We start from the raw sequence: 15,646 nt of genomic DNA, 5'->3' as shown, positions 1-15,646 counted from the left end.
TATTTTCACCTGGCCTAAGATGCAATTTGGTGCTCCAAATGAGATTTTTTTCTCATTTGGAAATGAAAAAGGGGTTTTCTGACTTGCGAACCGGGGGGGGGGGCGGAATGATACTTCCGCCCCTCCACATTTTTCACTGGGGGGGCTGGCGCCCCCCAGCCCCCCGGTTCCTACGCCCTTGTAAAAGATCAAGTATCACATGCGCGGTACGGTACTACTATGTCAACCATTTTGCGTATGGAACGCGAAAAAGAGTTTGTCGATAGGTACGACTTTTGTACATTAATAAATTATATGACATATCAGATGTTAGCTCAACAAAAAGTACTCTAGTTTTGACTTTCAGAAACGTCTCACGAGCCCCCTGGGATGGACTCACGCAACCCCTGGGGGGGGGGTCATGCACCCCAGTTAGAGAACCTCTGCTGTGTAGCATAAGTAGAAATTTTTCCACTGACCTGTGCTACCCACGATATTATATCTGATAGATTGATCTATCATATTTGACATTGCAAATATAGCCTACTCATCACCTTGACCTTTTAGACCCGTCACGTCGCAAAGTCGCTAGAGCATAGATAGAAGTTTACAACTGGCATGTCCTGATTGCTGGGCCAATCATGTCATATGCAAATTTACCCACGCGCATGACCGTTTTGATTTTGAGCTAGACGAGGAGCAAGGATAATATGTTGAAGCCCACCTTTTCCGTGTTCTCAATTGGAGTAATATCCACGTGTAACAAAGAATGTCTCAAAATCCTTTTAAATAAATTTATATCCTCCTCATTTCCGAACGAACGAACGAACGAACGGACGGACGGACGAACGGACGGACGGACGGACGGACCGACGGACGGACGGACGGACGGACGGACGGACGGACGGACGGACGGACGGACGGACGGACGGACGGACGGACGGACGGACGGACGGACGGACGGACGGACGGACGGACGGACGGACGGACGGACGGACGGACGGACGGACGGACGGACGGACGGACGGACGGACGGACGGACGGACGGACGAAAACAATGACAAATATGGTAATCAAAACTACAATATCAAATGTTCCCCGAAAGCAAATGAGGGCGGTATTGAATAATTTAGCATACATAGACTCCGGATGTGTGATCCGATTAATTCACTTTGGCTTCGGCTTTGAAAACAACGTTTCTGTATGCTGCCGTGTTACACGAATCTAACCGTAATAGTAATTACCGAATTCGCGATCCACGTTCCATAGCCACTGCCGACTTTGCATATGTCAAAAATTTGAGATTTGGGGACCCCTGTTCCCCCTATGTCCTTATTATGCCACCGTACTGAAACTCCAAATACTCTTTTCAAATACTTGATTATCGTAATTTTTTCAAGTTTATTTATCTTTATCAATTACCCCCTAAACTTGTTGACCTACATGTAATACAATGGCTCAGTCCTGTTATGTCTTAGCTAATTTAACTGTTTTGCTTAGTTGATTGAAGGTCCTTGCTGGTCTCATAATATATATTTATTTTTTTGAAAAAAGGGGTAAAATTGTCAAAAAACTGTTGAAAAATTTGGTTTATTGGTGCAGGCTGTTTTCTGTATAAAAAAAAAATCAGGCTATGGGAAGTTCTCTAGTGTATTCCTATCTCAAGTTATGACTTTCTGAACAACATTGTTCGGCAGAATGCACATTCGATGACGTGGGTGCTTAGGGAGTTTTACGTATAAAAACATTGCACACAACTAGAACAGTCACACATTGCACACCGACATCATGATGTTAACAGTTAAAGGAGGATTCCAGCTGATAGGTGTCAGCGGTGTTACTTTACTTATCTTTGCTTTATGGAAATATTACTCTTGGCGGTACAAATTGCGACACATCAAGGGACCTACACCGCTTCCTATTATCGGGAACCTTCTACAGCTTGGAAGCAACAATGAAGGTTAGTCGACTCTTAAAGTGTCGCACCACAATTAATTGTTCCATTGACTTACACACTAAACTCGTCACTTTCAAGACCTGCCAAAGCATAGATAGAAGTTTTCAACTGACATATCCTACCCATCACATGAGAAGCTGAGGTCTTGGCCTGTCATGGAACTTGCCAATTGACATATCATGACCGTTTAGAAAAGAGGAGCAACTTTAGCATACTGAACCCCAACCCTTCCGTCTGCTCGCTCGGAGTAATATCAACATTTATCCAAAGATTTTCTATAATGGTTTATATCACCTTCAATCCTCCATATTTTCACACCATCTGTACTTTTAATTATGCTCTTTTCACATTACGGCAGAACAAACATTGATGATCACTGATAATATGCTAAAACCAAGCATTACTTATTAGGTCATTTAAGCTCTCTTTTGTTTCAGCGGATGTACACTAAGATGTGGTACCTTAACATAAACTAAAGGATGTGGGGAGTTATCTAGATCCAGATATACATGGTTTAGAAAATTATTTGTGGATAACAAAGTCAATATTGTATCTGACATGAATTAATAGAGAAGAGACAATTTGATGAGACGTGAAATAAATAATCTTGTCTGGTTTATAGAATATAAATGAGAAGGAAGAACATCTTCAACAAGCTGCTTATCTACTGCGTAAAGCACGTGTAACAGGTAAAGTTTAGCGGCGGACAGGGTCATAAATTGCTCTATATACCACCTCTGTGCTCCATCCGCGGCGGTCATGGGGCTAAACAAGCGTACATCTTGATCCTCGAACTGAAACTATAGAAACCCTTCACAACCCCATGAGGCAATTGGCGCCGTCTGTATCGCAATCTTTCTGTGTTTATCTGATTGACATGTAATTTAAACAAAATCTGTCCAAAGTAAATAGAAGCTTTTTTAAACATCAAATCCGCTATTAATCCAAATCTAATACCATCCTGCAGTAGCACTCGAGACGGGTCAGGACGTTCCCCTTTCCTATATACATATAAAATGGACAAGCACGCCACAACAGGTGTAGTATATGCTCCGCCAATAATGTGTATTGTCAATCATAAATTTATTTTTTTGGTTATTTCTGAAGGTTCCTTACCAACCAAGTCTTTTTTTTTTTTTTTGGTATTGATTTCTGTATCCGGCTATCGGGAAGACTGGTCTTAAAAAACGCAATTTTTTCTTGTATATACATTGATATCTCAAATGTGACAAATAGCCATTTGGTTGATTTATACTTCTCAATCAAAGTTTTTGACTGGCTTAAAAGTCACCAAATATAGCACCATTTTGCATATAAGCACCCTTGTTTCATATGCTCACTGCCCTAGGGAACTTCCCCTAGAACCTTCCCCATTTTAGTTACATTAGAGATACATTTTATAGATACAAAATAATGATCATCACCATCTTAATCAAGTATACTTCTTTATTTTTCGTTTATTTTATTTTTTTATTTTTCAGACTTCTTTAAGGCAATAACGAAATGGGCAGAGGAGTTTCGCGATTCTGGAAGCTTTGTGATATACATGGGATGGACTCCTATGCTAATAGTTTACAATGAGAGGGATTTAGAGGTAACTAATGGAAGCCTCGTTTTCACTTGTAACAATTCAGTTTGTTATGTATATGGGATGGACTCCTATGCTAATAGTTTACAATGAGAGGGATTTGGAGGTAACTAATGGAAGCCTCGCTTCCACTTGTGACAATTCAGTTTGTGATGCACATATGATGGACTCCTATGCTAAAAGTTTACAATGAGAGGGATTTGGAGGTAACTAATGGAAGCCTCGTTTTCACTTGTAACAATTCAGTTTGTGATGTACATGGGATGGACTTCTATGCTAATAGTTTACAATGAGAGGGATTTGGAGGTAACTAATGGAAGCCTCGTTTTCACTTGTAACAATTCAGTTTGTGATGTACATGGGATGGACTTCTATGCTAATAGTTTACAATGAGAGGGATTTGGAGGTAACTAATGGAAGCCTCGTTTCCACTTGTAACAATTCAGTTTGTGATGCACATATGATGGACTCCTATGCTAAAAGTTTACAATGAGAGGGATGTGGAGGTAACTAATGGAAGCCTCGCTTCCACTTGTGACAATTCAGTTTGTGATGCACATATGATGGACTCCTATGCTAAAAGTTTACAATGAGAGGGATTTGGAGGTAACTAATGGAAGCCTCGTTTTCACTTGTAACAATTCAGTTTGTGATGTACATGGGATGGACTTCTATGCTAATAGTTTACAATGAGAGGGATTTGGAGGTAACTAATGGAAGCCTCGTTTCCACATGTAACAATTCAGTTTGTTGTGTATATGGGATGGACTCCTATGCTAATAGTTTACAATGAGAGAGATGAGGAGGTAACTAATGGAAGCCTGGCTTCCACTTGTAACAATTCAGTTTCATTGTTGGGGTTTGATCGAAAATGGATTTGTAAGTATAAGGTTTTACTAAAGAATGACTTTACAGGTTGTATGTAATAATCGATTGAGTGGGTCATGATACAGTACGATGCGATGCGATTTGATGTGATGTGATGTTACATTATATCACACCGCATAGTTACATTGTTTACATTATTGACTGCATTCCATTTTTACATAATTCCGTCAATGGTCAATCGCTACAATAGTTAAAACTCGAAATGACTTGATTTTTACTACGTTATATTTTCTTGCAGAATGTGCTTCGTGACACTAGTGTAGACTTGAAAGCGTTCCAGTATTACTTGTTGAAAGACTGGCTGCATGATGGGCTGCTTATGAGGTAAAATATTAAAAGTTAGTAGCAGACTATAGGCGTAGATTCCAAGACCGACATGAACAATAGTAGCATAGATGATGGACATGGATGGACATGGATGGATATAGATGGACATAGATGGACATCAATGGACATAGATGGACATAGACGATCGTAGCATAGACATGATGGACATGGATGGACATGTATGGAAATATATGGACATATATGGACATCAATGGACATATATGGACATATATGGACATATATGGACATGGACAATAGTAGCATAGACATGATGGACATGGATGGACATAGATGGACATGCATGGACATAGATGGACAGATATGGACATAGATAAGAGTAGCATATATCCTTTGAGACTGCTATCAGACGGCTGGTTTTTCTTTTGATCTTTCTCTGTTGTATGGAGAAGCACGGTTGTTGCGATGAGCATATCATAGTCAAAATTATAGCCAATAAAATGATAACCTCTTATAAGTGAATAATAAATGACATCATTCGGTTCAGTCTTTTTGTTTGCATGTGGCTTTAATCGTGGTCTGCCCGGCGACGTGAGAATACTTCTCTTTACAAAACATCTGCGGATTTTGTCACAATTTTAGTATTATATTTTACTTAACGACGTATCCACAAATAACTTATAACAATGCATAGTCAGTTATACTGTATCCCATTCAGCTGCGATAATCTTAATTCATATTCAATTAAAATTCATCAATATAGACCTATTGTTCTTCCATGCAGCAAAGGTCCGAAATGGGTCTCAAGACGGAAGCTTTTAACTCCATCTTTTCATTTTTCCATCTTGGAAAAGTTTCTCCCTACCATGATCGAGCACGCTCAGCGTTTATCAGACAGACTATGTGGTTTATCGGATAGTCCAGCAATGGATATCATTCCAATTATAACGATGACTTCTCTGGATACAATATTTGGTAAGACTTTGAAATGCGCCACCAGCATCGTTTATTCGTTTGTCTGATACACTTGAGAAAAATGTTAACAATTTCTTTGTATAATGTATAATCAGTGAATGATGTACAACTTGGCGGGTGCAACATGAAAGATCAAATCATTCCACATTTTCCATTACCAAAAGAAATTAGTAAGATAGCGATAGAGAGGATGGAAAAGGCGTTGTTGCATCAGCTCTGACAATTGGTAGGCTTACATGTTGAAGAGCATCCATGAATGGAAGTACATGTGGTGCTAAAAATTGGGTCAATTGAAGCAAGTTTAGACCCCTTTAAACCTACCAAGGAGCAGCGTACGAAAATTGTTTACTACTGACTGGAGAGGTTTGTTTGCAAGTGACGAAAACTTGAGGCTCTAATAACAAACAAAAAAACTGCGCGTGAGCTAGTGAGAACTTCTATCTAGACTAAGAGACCACATTACTTTTGTGATTTAGTGTGTAAGTCAATGGGGCTTTTTATGGGTGTATGCTACCATAGGTTCTGCTATATATGCTGTCTATGTGTGAATAAGTTCTTATAAAACAATATGTCGTCTAACATGACATTTTGCAACGGTGTAATGCATACATGTTTTTCTACCTTTGTTCTGTATTGGGCAGCTGTTTATGGTCATATAACCTGAGATTTATGTTCCTTTAGGTTAAGATCATGTGATCATGTGAATTCACTATAGATCAACCTTTCACCTTATCATGTGTAGTATTTATTACCTTTCCAAGGGACCTGTGATATCCAATTGCCGTAAATATCGTTATCATGATTTCACAGCTACAGTTTCTATGTCAGGCGACATCTGGAGGCTCAAGAGGGGGAATTTTTTTTGTGTGTGTCGTGTCCGGGCTTTATCCAGGGTTACTTTTCTTCCAAACAAAAGACCATGACAGGATAATATGTTGATATGTAAGGAGCACTCGAGCGATAAAGCATATAATAAAAAAAAAAAAACTGAAGATATTAACGACCGGAATAGCTATATGGAAGCTATGAAGTATGTTGACTACAATTTTGTCTACATTCCACCTTAATATCCGTTTCACATAGGTAGGACACAAAGACATCGTGGCCAGGAAGAGAGGGCACTGTATGTAACGGTTCCCAACCCCCTCCCCTCCCCCTCCTCCTCCCCTCCCCTCCCCCTCCCCTCCCCCTCCCCCTCCCCAATCAACAAAGGAGTGAACCACTGGTGTCATGTAATGAATGTGGTCTCATTTATTCATGGTCAACCCGGACAAAGTGTGATAAATATCCTAATGTAAATCATGCATGCTAACAATAAAGTAGATAAAAACAAATTAAATTCTATGTTAAATAGCCAGAAGAACTTCTATTTGTTACAATAATGTATTGTTCACAACCAAATTTGTCAATGTCAAATGATGGCATGGGATAAAAAAATTGGATTACACACATTGACCTTTTTTAATTCCTACTCTGTGAGGCGGCGATGTCGGTAATATTTTTGCGAGGCTGTCGCAAAAGGAGGAGAGAAAAAAAAACCACAAAGAGGCGGTCACCTCACAAAATGAATACCAGGTGAAACCCTTAATATGAAATCATAATCCAAAAGCCCGAAAGGGCAAACACTTTATTGACATTGAGGAGACTTTAAATTCGATTTCGTTGGAAGATGTTTGAACTTTATTTTCAATGTTCTAAAGAAAGTCATTGTTTGATTTTTACTTTTCAGAAACTATCATGGGAGTGGACCTTCGATCTCAGAAAGGACAAGGACAAGAGTACATGGAGGCGGTACACAAGTAAGATACTTTAGAAGTTCATACAACTTGAAAATATATTTACTTTATATCTCAAACCACGTATTACTAAACTCTCATGGCTTTATGTCGACAAACATTATTGCACCATTTTTTTATTAATCCACGTTATAAGTTTGTTTTTTTACTTTACTTTACTTTACTTTACTTTACTTTACATATTACCCAAATAGCGAGTGTTATCCTTTGAAGAGGTAACAATATTATACCTATGATGCCAACCTTTGTGTGCAAATTTTCTAGTGAGTAAACGTGGAACAGATGTATAGTTGTTTCGATATAGCATTATCGAGTACCCCATGTTAAAGCAGGTCTGCCCGAGAAGAGCGACTGGCACTGGTGTCTTAAATCGGGATGGGGAGGGGAGGGAGGGGAAGGGAGGGGAAGGGAGGGGAGGGGGAAGGGGAGGGCGAGGGGAGGGGAGGGGTAGGGGTAGGGGAGGAGAGCGGGAGGGGTTGGGGAGCGGGAGGGGGAGGGGGTACAGTGCGCAATAACATACATATATTCCTGCACTGCTTCTCGATAAAAACTTGCTACAGACAAGGAAGGACATGAATCATAATAAGTTGTTTTGTTTTTCAGTTTTGCAAAACGTATAATTTTACATAACATCTATTGCACAAGTAAGTTGTATATCACGCGGGTAACGGGGAGGGGGCCGGGTGGGATATATATATTTATATTATATATGTATATATGTATAATATTTCTTTCACATAGGTTGGGCACCATTTTTACTCAGCGAACTCAATGTCCATGGTATTGGAATGACACTTTCTTTAGATGCACATCCGTTGGGAGGGAGTGGATGAAAGCATTAAAAACGCTACAATATACAACGAAAAAGGTAACAGTTTTTTGTTTTCATTTGAACCGTCCAGCTTATCTAATAATTCATAACGACCATTTGTTACACATGAAGGCACAATCCATCGTCTCGTGGTTTTTTTTTTTTTTGGTTCCTTTCTTCCCTTTGCCTTTGTTTTAGGTAATAGCGGACAGAAAGAAAGAATTGGAAAATATGCGAAGTACCGATGACGTCACCATTGATGATATGTCCCAAGAGGTCCGGAAGCGTCGCAAGTTGGCTTTCCTGGACCTACTGATAGAAGCTCAGCGACAGAACAGCGACCTCACTGACGAAGGAATCCAGGAAGAGGTTGATACATTCATGTTTGAGGTGAGTTCCGTCGTGTTCGAGAAAAATAGAGAAACTAAAGATATGGCTATTAACTGATAGATGCGGTGAGCTTTGAAGTGTTACAGTTACAGTAACCAAAAACACTGAGTTGAGAGTTGTTCAAGGATACAGTATTATTAACTCACTTAGTAGATAGTGGGAGACGAGATCCAGAGTGTTTTACGTTAGAGTACTGGCAATGTTCGCAGATTATACTGCTACAAGTAAATAAATATATTTCAGTATGTGTTATGTAGTGAGAATAACATACAGACAGCCATCACAGAACAGCTGAATTCTACTGCAATCAAAGATAATAATTGTAATGTGAAACAGTCACATTACAGAGTTCTGTCCCGGTATCCAACACGTGGCCTCACTATTGAATTATGTATATATTATTCTGACAGGGGTTGCTATATTTTTTCTTTTTAAACTCCAGGGGCACGATACAATCTCTTCCACCGTTGCGTTGGCCTTCTACTTACTGGCCAGAAACCCTGAAGTACAACGGAAAGTTCACGAGGAGTTGGATTTAGTGTTGGGTCAGTTACCTCACTGTACATCACATCATAATACAACTTACGTCTTAAACATAATGTACCTGCCGCATTATTTTGTTTTCATGTAATGTATCTCCCCCCCCCCCCCACCCCCAAATTGACATCTATCTATATGTGTGTTTGTGTTCAAACTTTGAGGGTGAGTGAAGAACACATACGATACAAAGAAAGAATTCCGTAGAGAAGGTGTCACGTGATTTAAGCAGCTCCTCAAGAATTATTGCTAATTCTAAGCTACTTCATTCTGTTGGTGACGTCACGTTACTGCGCCCGTATAACTTCTAACATAAAGTCCCCCTACTTATGCACGATGGGTGGATACACAGAGATCAATAACTACTACTTTAATACTTTAGGGTCTACTCTAATCTAGCTAGTCATGCACGGGCATAGTCGTAGGAGGCGGGGGGGGGGGGCTGGCTTCTGCCGCCCCCAACCAAATATTTTTGTGAAAATTCGGACAGTATGCTGAGAATATTTTCGGGCACCTCCTGGAAGAAAAATAAATTGCAATGTGTTTTTCAATGGTTAAACTGATATTATTATTATTATAATTATTATTGTAACGACTTCCCCAAAATGATAACCAATATGGAAGGGTAATAAAACGGCAAATGATTGTGTGCAAATTGGCATGCGATGTAATAACCAATGCATGCCTATATGATGTGCAAATTAACATGTTGAACGTGCGCAGAGCGCGCGAAAAAGTTTGGTTATACTTTTCGGGCAAGTCGTTACAGCCCCCCCCCCCAAATCAAATTGGGCTCCTACACCTATGTGCACGGTCGGTGTGTTAATGAAAAATGGCTGTTGCCAAAATCCAGCTCTACCCACACATTTTATTTCTCATTCAAACTTTGATGGGTTTTTTTTTTCCCCTCCATTTGAAACAGGAAATGATCGCGACAAGAAGATAATGATGGAAGATCTTCAAAAGCTGGAATATCTCGGATATGTGATGAAGGAATGTCAACGGGTACTGACAACTGTCCCCTATGTTGGACGAAACCTCGAGAGTGATAAACATATGTGTACGTATATATAACTTAGCATAAAGCCGGTATTTATCATCCAGCCCCTTCAACAAAAACAACTACAGCAAAGTAAAGGGAATAAACAAACAACGAACAAATATGCAGCTTGCTGATTAATTTTCCATTTTGACTATCAGTGGTTCGAATCTCTCTGCAGTGGATTTTCTAACAAAGTCATCTTCAATAATAACGGTATAAAGATTATCAGTAACAGGTCTTTTAACGACAGTTATATTTGATCATTTTAATATATTGACATAAAAGATTATGATTATATTTTCCACAACGAAAAGAGTATATTTTCTGCAATTCCTTGCTTCTCTTACATTAAATTCCACCAGGCGGGACCATTCTACCAAAAGGTACTCCTGTATGGATGGGATACTACTGGCTTCATCGTGATCCCAAATATTTCCCTAATCCTGAGAAATTTGACCCTGATCGTTTTCTACCAGCAAATTCTCAAGATCGACCGAACTTTACGTTCTTGCCATTTTCTGCTGGACACAGAAACTGTATCGGTGAGTGTTTTCGTCATGTTACAACTGCCTGTTTAGTCAACCAAAGGAATCATCATAATTTTCGTCTTATATATATTTCAAGCTGATATGACAGTTTTTTTTTTTAAAAGAAATTCAAGGCTAATGTACTAACAAGAACAAAACACACACACATCGGTGTACATAAAGTTAATGATTCTTGCGTCCTGCCTACGTCAGAAATAGAAGAAGAAAATTACTTTGTTGGTAAAATTTATCAGTTTAAGTTAATACTTCGATGTACTATACTGACTCATCATGCTTCTAGTTTTTTTTTAATATGTTGAGAAAATCAAATAGGTTTTATAGTTGATTCAAAGAATGTGATACTCAGTCAGAGAGCTATAGCCTACGCTTATTTCTTCATCAGTTTTATTTACATATTTGACGCTTTGTCGAGGTAATTGGAAAATGTGTGAAACGTCAACATTTCAGAATTTATACCGTTTTAGGCGGTTACTCGTTGAAACGGTCATTTTGGTTTGATGATGTTGTTTTCAAAAACAAATTGTTATCTCAGTAAATGCTTCGTACCGTGATTCTTAAAGCTTAAATCAATATTCATTAATACGTGCATGTACATTATAAGCATTTTGTTGGTTCTTCTTTACTACAATTGGGACGATTCCAGAGGAAGCTATTAAGATGTTACTGTCGGAAGCATATGTATCCCATAATGGCTGTGTTCTGGTATTTTGTTAATGTAAAAAAATAAAATAAAAATAATAAGAAGAACAGGGAGATATGAAGGTGTTGCTAGGGAACCATTATATATCGATCTCATGATGTCTTTGTTCTGGTGGGTTACAACAAATTAGTTTATGGGGTAAACATTTTGGTGGGAGGGATGTAGTTGTTGCTAGAGGGCATTTACAACACGATGTCTTTGTTTTGCTGGAACGTAATCGTGAAGATTTTATGGCTTTCCTCTGGTAGGTTTGAAAATTAAAAAACAACCTTAGAGGGAGCGGTGATGGTATGTTTTACTAGGAAGCCTTTATAACCCATCATATTTTTGGTTCTTGTGGAGCGTAAATGTTACTTTTAGAGAAAAGCTATGTCAAGTTGCGTGGGATCATTAATAATCCACGATATCTTTATTGTGGTGGGTTGTGACTGTAAATTATGATGTTTTTAATCACGTATCACTTAAAATCGTATTATTAATATATATTACTATTATTAATATTATTAATATATAATACGCATAGAAGAACCGTAAGTTGTTCCCCTTTCTGTCATTAAAGGCATTGAAGACTCGCCTCAAACCGCTTGCGGCCATCTGAAAAAGTTAACTTTCCGTTACTTGCAAGTGACGTTTTGTTCGTGTCGCTACAAAATGCAGACTGTACAGTAAAGGAACGTGATACCTTGTTATCTTTAGCTGGACCTGAGATGTCAATCGCTGTATCGTTCGTACACTGTGCTGTGGGTATTGACCGCAGCTGTATGTACTGACTGTACACTAGTGTCTAATTACCGATACAAGCAAGCTGTGTGTGTGTATTATTTGGGATCGATGGTGGTGTCTAACACTTCTGTTACACCTCATTCGAAACTAGGTCAGATTACCGGCATTAGACGTTTCTTTTTGCGCGAGTCTTCACACCCTTTAATGTATTTTTTTCCTTTCGTGATCATAAATCACTCTTGCTTATTGATTTTGTTTTTGATATTCACAGGACAAAAATTTGCACTGATGGAGCAGAAAGCTATGATGGCATCAGTTTTGAGAAAAGTGAAAATGACATCCACTCAGACATTCGAAGAATTGGGTTTGGTGAATGAACTGATACTGCGAGCCTCGAAAGGAATCCATATCAAGATTTCACTCCGTGACTGATGGGGATCGCAGTGCATGAGGTCACACCTAGACCACTCAATCACTCTACCAATCCCCACTAACCCCACCATCCCACCACCACCCCCACCAAAGAATACAAATCTGAAATTGGAATTTTTTAAGGCCCATACGGAATGTGAGGCCCTAAGCTGTTTAGCTTATACCTAAATCCGATACTCCTCGCGATCAGAATCAATAATTAAGTGCCAGGCCCAGGGAGGATTTAAAATGTTCAAAGTTCAGGAAGCACATTAAAAGTAGGATTCTAAAGGTTTATGAGAAATGTCATATCTTCCTCACACTCCCATGTAAACAAAGAAAAAAAAAGACGTTCTTGTGTAGATATCAAAAGTACTGTACAAAGAGTAAAATAAAAATAAAATAAAAAACATCACCAGTTCAAAACAAGTGAGCACTTGAAAAAAACGGATGAATACTCGATATTTTGTTTCATGAACTATTTACAACAGGTAGCTTGCGATCAGAATCAATAAATAAAATGTCAAGCCCTGGGAGGTTTTACGATACAATGTTTAAATTTCATGAGGCAATTTAAAAGTAGGATTACAATGGTTTATGAGAAGGGTCACCTCTTTTCACATTCCATCTCATATTTTTTTTTAACCAACGCTTCATTTCAAAAGTACATATTTTAACGACTGGCTATTAAAATTGTGAAAGTTTACATATCATGACCCTTTATATACGTCTGTGAAAAGAACCACGTGATCATGACGGACAACAAAAAAAATCTGAAACGGACCTCTCCTGTTCATAAATCACAATATATATATATATATATATGTCAACTGATACTATTGCTTAGGAATATGCCTAGTTAAAATATCTAAAGTTTGCGTTACTTTGATTTCATGTGTTCTTTTTATGGCTAAGAATATTGTCTGTTGTTATTATGATGATTATGATCATGATGATGATTATGATTATGATCATGATGATGATTATGATGATGATGATGATGATGATGATGATGATGATGATGATGATGATGATGATGATGATGATGATGATGATGATGATGATGATGATGATGATGATGATGATGATGATTATGATTATGATTATTATGATTATTATGATCATTTTTTTTATTATTGTTTTTATTATTATTATTTTTTTTACTTCAGGAGTACTTCAGAAATACCGTAGTCACAATGTAAGACAGATGCGAGTATTCCTCAGATTCAAGTTAGCACGTCAAGTGAAATAACGGAAGTTTTCCTTTTTCCTTTTTCGTACGTAAATAGGTTCTTCCTTATAGAGAGAATTTTCTTACAAGTTTCTCGATTACTTGTACAATGTGATAAACTTTTAACCGTAAACAAAAATATTTACATTAACGACCGACAATTTTGCCGAATTATTCAGGCCCATAGCCAGAGAAATGGAAGTTAGATGAGCTCCAAATATTTTAGGAAATACCAATTTCAAAAAGGAAAACTGTATTTGTGACCTTCGACTTTGTGAATCTTTTGTACACGATGACGTGGCACCGATAGTTGCGCACGTTCCCCCTCCCCCCCCCCCCCCCATCGTGCAACTTACTGTGGCACTGCGTTTGTAAAAGATAACAGGATCGTACAGAGGCGTCGATCCGATTTGAAATGTAGGGGGACGTAATCGATTCGAGTATTCCAGCCGTAAGTACTATCTGTGCGGAGCGCCACCATCAGTTGGCGCACAGCGTACCAAGAAAATTTCCAGATTTCAATACATGCAAGATCGCTGGAGATGGCACCCTCCAGGCTGAATAGCAGCCATCCAGTTGCGTGATATCGGGAGAAAATTACAAATTTGTCACTCAGGAAATCTGCAATAAAGTTCATGCGACCTTCATTCTTGGTGGATTATTTCTTTCATTAATGATTCCAATTGACATGAACATTAGAACCCAGTGCAAGTTGACAAATGATGTGGCGAACTGGAACCCCCAGCCCCATTTTGTCCTATGTTTCAGTATAGAATACCCTTCATTTGTTCAAACCCATGACAACTAACAATCTGTGAATAAATTTACTTCGAAATGAGCACATTATATTGCACCAAAGTCGGTCAAGGAATGACCACAGGGCCTCAGATATAGGCCTATAGGAACCATGTTCCAAAATGTCCCCGGACAAAAAGGTGCATTTTCTCATACGCCATTATTATTATTTTAAATAACTAACTAATAAGGCACAGTCCAGATCCGAGTTCGTGTAGTGAGCTTAGCGCAAATTTGGCCAAAAGTCGTCATACACCAGTATGTTAAACCACCAATGACTTGTAATGCCACCCGTGACACACTTTCAATGGGACTGTGTCAGTTTAAATGTTTTGCTAGGTCTACAAGAATATATTTCTATGAAATTTGAAACAAGGATGACAAGTCAAACCACTTTAATTATGTTTTCAGGACCTCACACATGCGCATGTATTGTCAGACTTAGAATAGGTCCCATGTAAGTGGTGACTAAAGTGATGAAGGCATCAAAAAATATCAGTGGTTGTTCGTTGGAGTCCTCACGAAAGTTACCTCGGTTGCTAGGTGGATCTGCATCTGGTAATCGGGTGAATTCTGGTCGGAGCGTATTATGTAATTACCGTGTACCCAGTGTTCTTACTGTGGAGTAAACTCCTGTATCACTCAACAACAAGGTAACATGGGATGCGCTGCCACGGAATATGCTCCCTATTTCATTTCCCCAATATTAGGGAACGGGCACCGTCTTTGAAACACCATCTTTATACAACTAAACAACAAATATGTACAGGCCGCACCGTTATCCGCACACAGCTTGTGGTTTCAATCTCAAGTTTCGCTCGTCGCGACAAACAGACAAAGTTTCAGGTCTACCGATGTGAAAAATCTCGGTCACTTTTCATAGAACTAAACTTCTAATATTCGATGATATGAATCCTGAGATGTGTAAGCCCTAACCAAATAGAGCCACGACACTACTCTTTGTCCAAATGTGTGTGTGTGTGGGGGGGG

The 15,646-nt window shown here is 38.8% G+C and overlaps 1 protein-coding gene across 3 annotated transcripts; it reads left to right on the top strand.

The window, feature by feature from the left end:
- The first annotated feature begins 1,727 nt into the window (after positions 1 to 1,727).
- LOC139985171 (cytochrome P450 4V2-like) lies at positions 1,728 to 14,508 on the top strand. Of its 3 annotated transcripts, XM_071999428.1 has the most exons (11): positions 1,728 to 1,939; positions 3,418 to 3,530; positions 4,651 to 4,736; positions 5,482 to 5,672; positions 7,402 to 7,471; positions 8,210 to 8,336; positions 8,478 to 8,669; positions 9,112 to 9,214; positions 10,129 to 10,266; positions 10,611 to 10,790; positions 12,491 to 14,508. In XM_071999428.1, exons 1-11 carry the CDS (start codon positions 1,768 to 1,770, stop codon positions 12,649 to 12,651), a joined length of 1,533 nt encoding a protein of 510 aa, XP_071855529.1. In that variant the 5' UTR covers positions 1,728 to 1,767; the 3' UTR covers positions 12,652 to 14,508. The 3 variants fall into 3 exon arrangements, with proteins under 3 accessions (XP_071855529.1, XP_071855532.1, XP_071855530.1); XM_071999431.1 differs by lacking the exons at positions 1,728 to 1,939; positions 3,418 to 3,530 and adding an exon at positions 3,563 to 3,630; XM_071999429.1 differs by lacking the exons at positions 1,728 to 1,939; positions 3,418 to 3,530 and adding an exon at positions 4,096 to 4,230.
- Positions 14,509 to 15,646: the final 1,138 nt, after the last annotated feature.

This window comes from Apostichopus japonicus, chromosome 17 (genome assembly GCF_037975245.1).
Source record: "Apostichopus japonicus isolate 1M-3 chromosome 17, ASM3797524v1, whole genome shotgun sequence".
In the NCBI taxonomy this organism is placed as follows: Eukaryota; Metazoa; Echinodermata; class Holothuroidea; order Aspidochirotida; family Stichopodidae; genus Apostichopus; species Apostichopus japonicus.
This window is presented reverse-complemented; position numbering and strand designations above follow the sequence as displayed.

Excerpts from the sequence above, each read along its gene's own strand:
- LOC139985171 (XM_071999428.1), top strand. The coding sequence starts at position 1,768 with ATGATGTTAACAGTTAAAGGAGGATTCCAGCTGATAGGTGTCAGCGGT. Across the intron at positions 4,737-5,481 it reads CATGATGGGCTGCTTATGAG|CAAAGGTCCGAAATGGGTCT; the intron begins GTAAAATATTAA and ends TCTTCCATGCAG. Across the intron at positions 7,472-8,209 it reads TACATGGAGGCGGTACACAA|GTTGGGCACCATTTTTACTC; the intron begins GTAAGATACTTT and ends TCTTTCACATAG.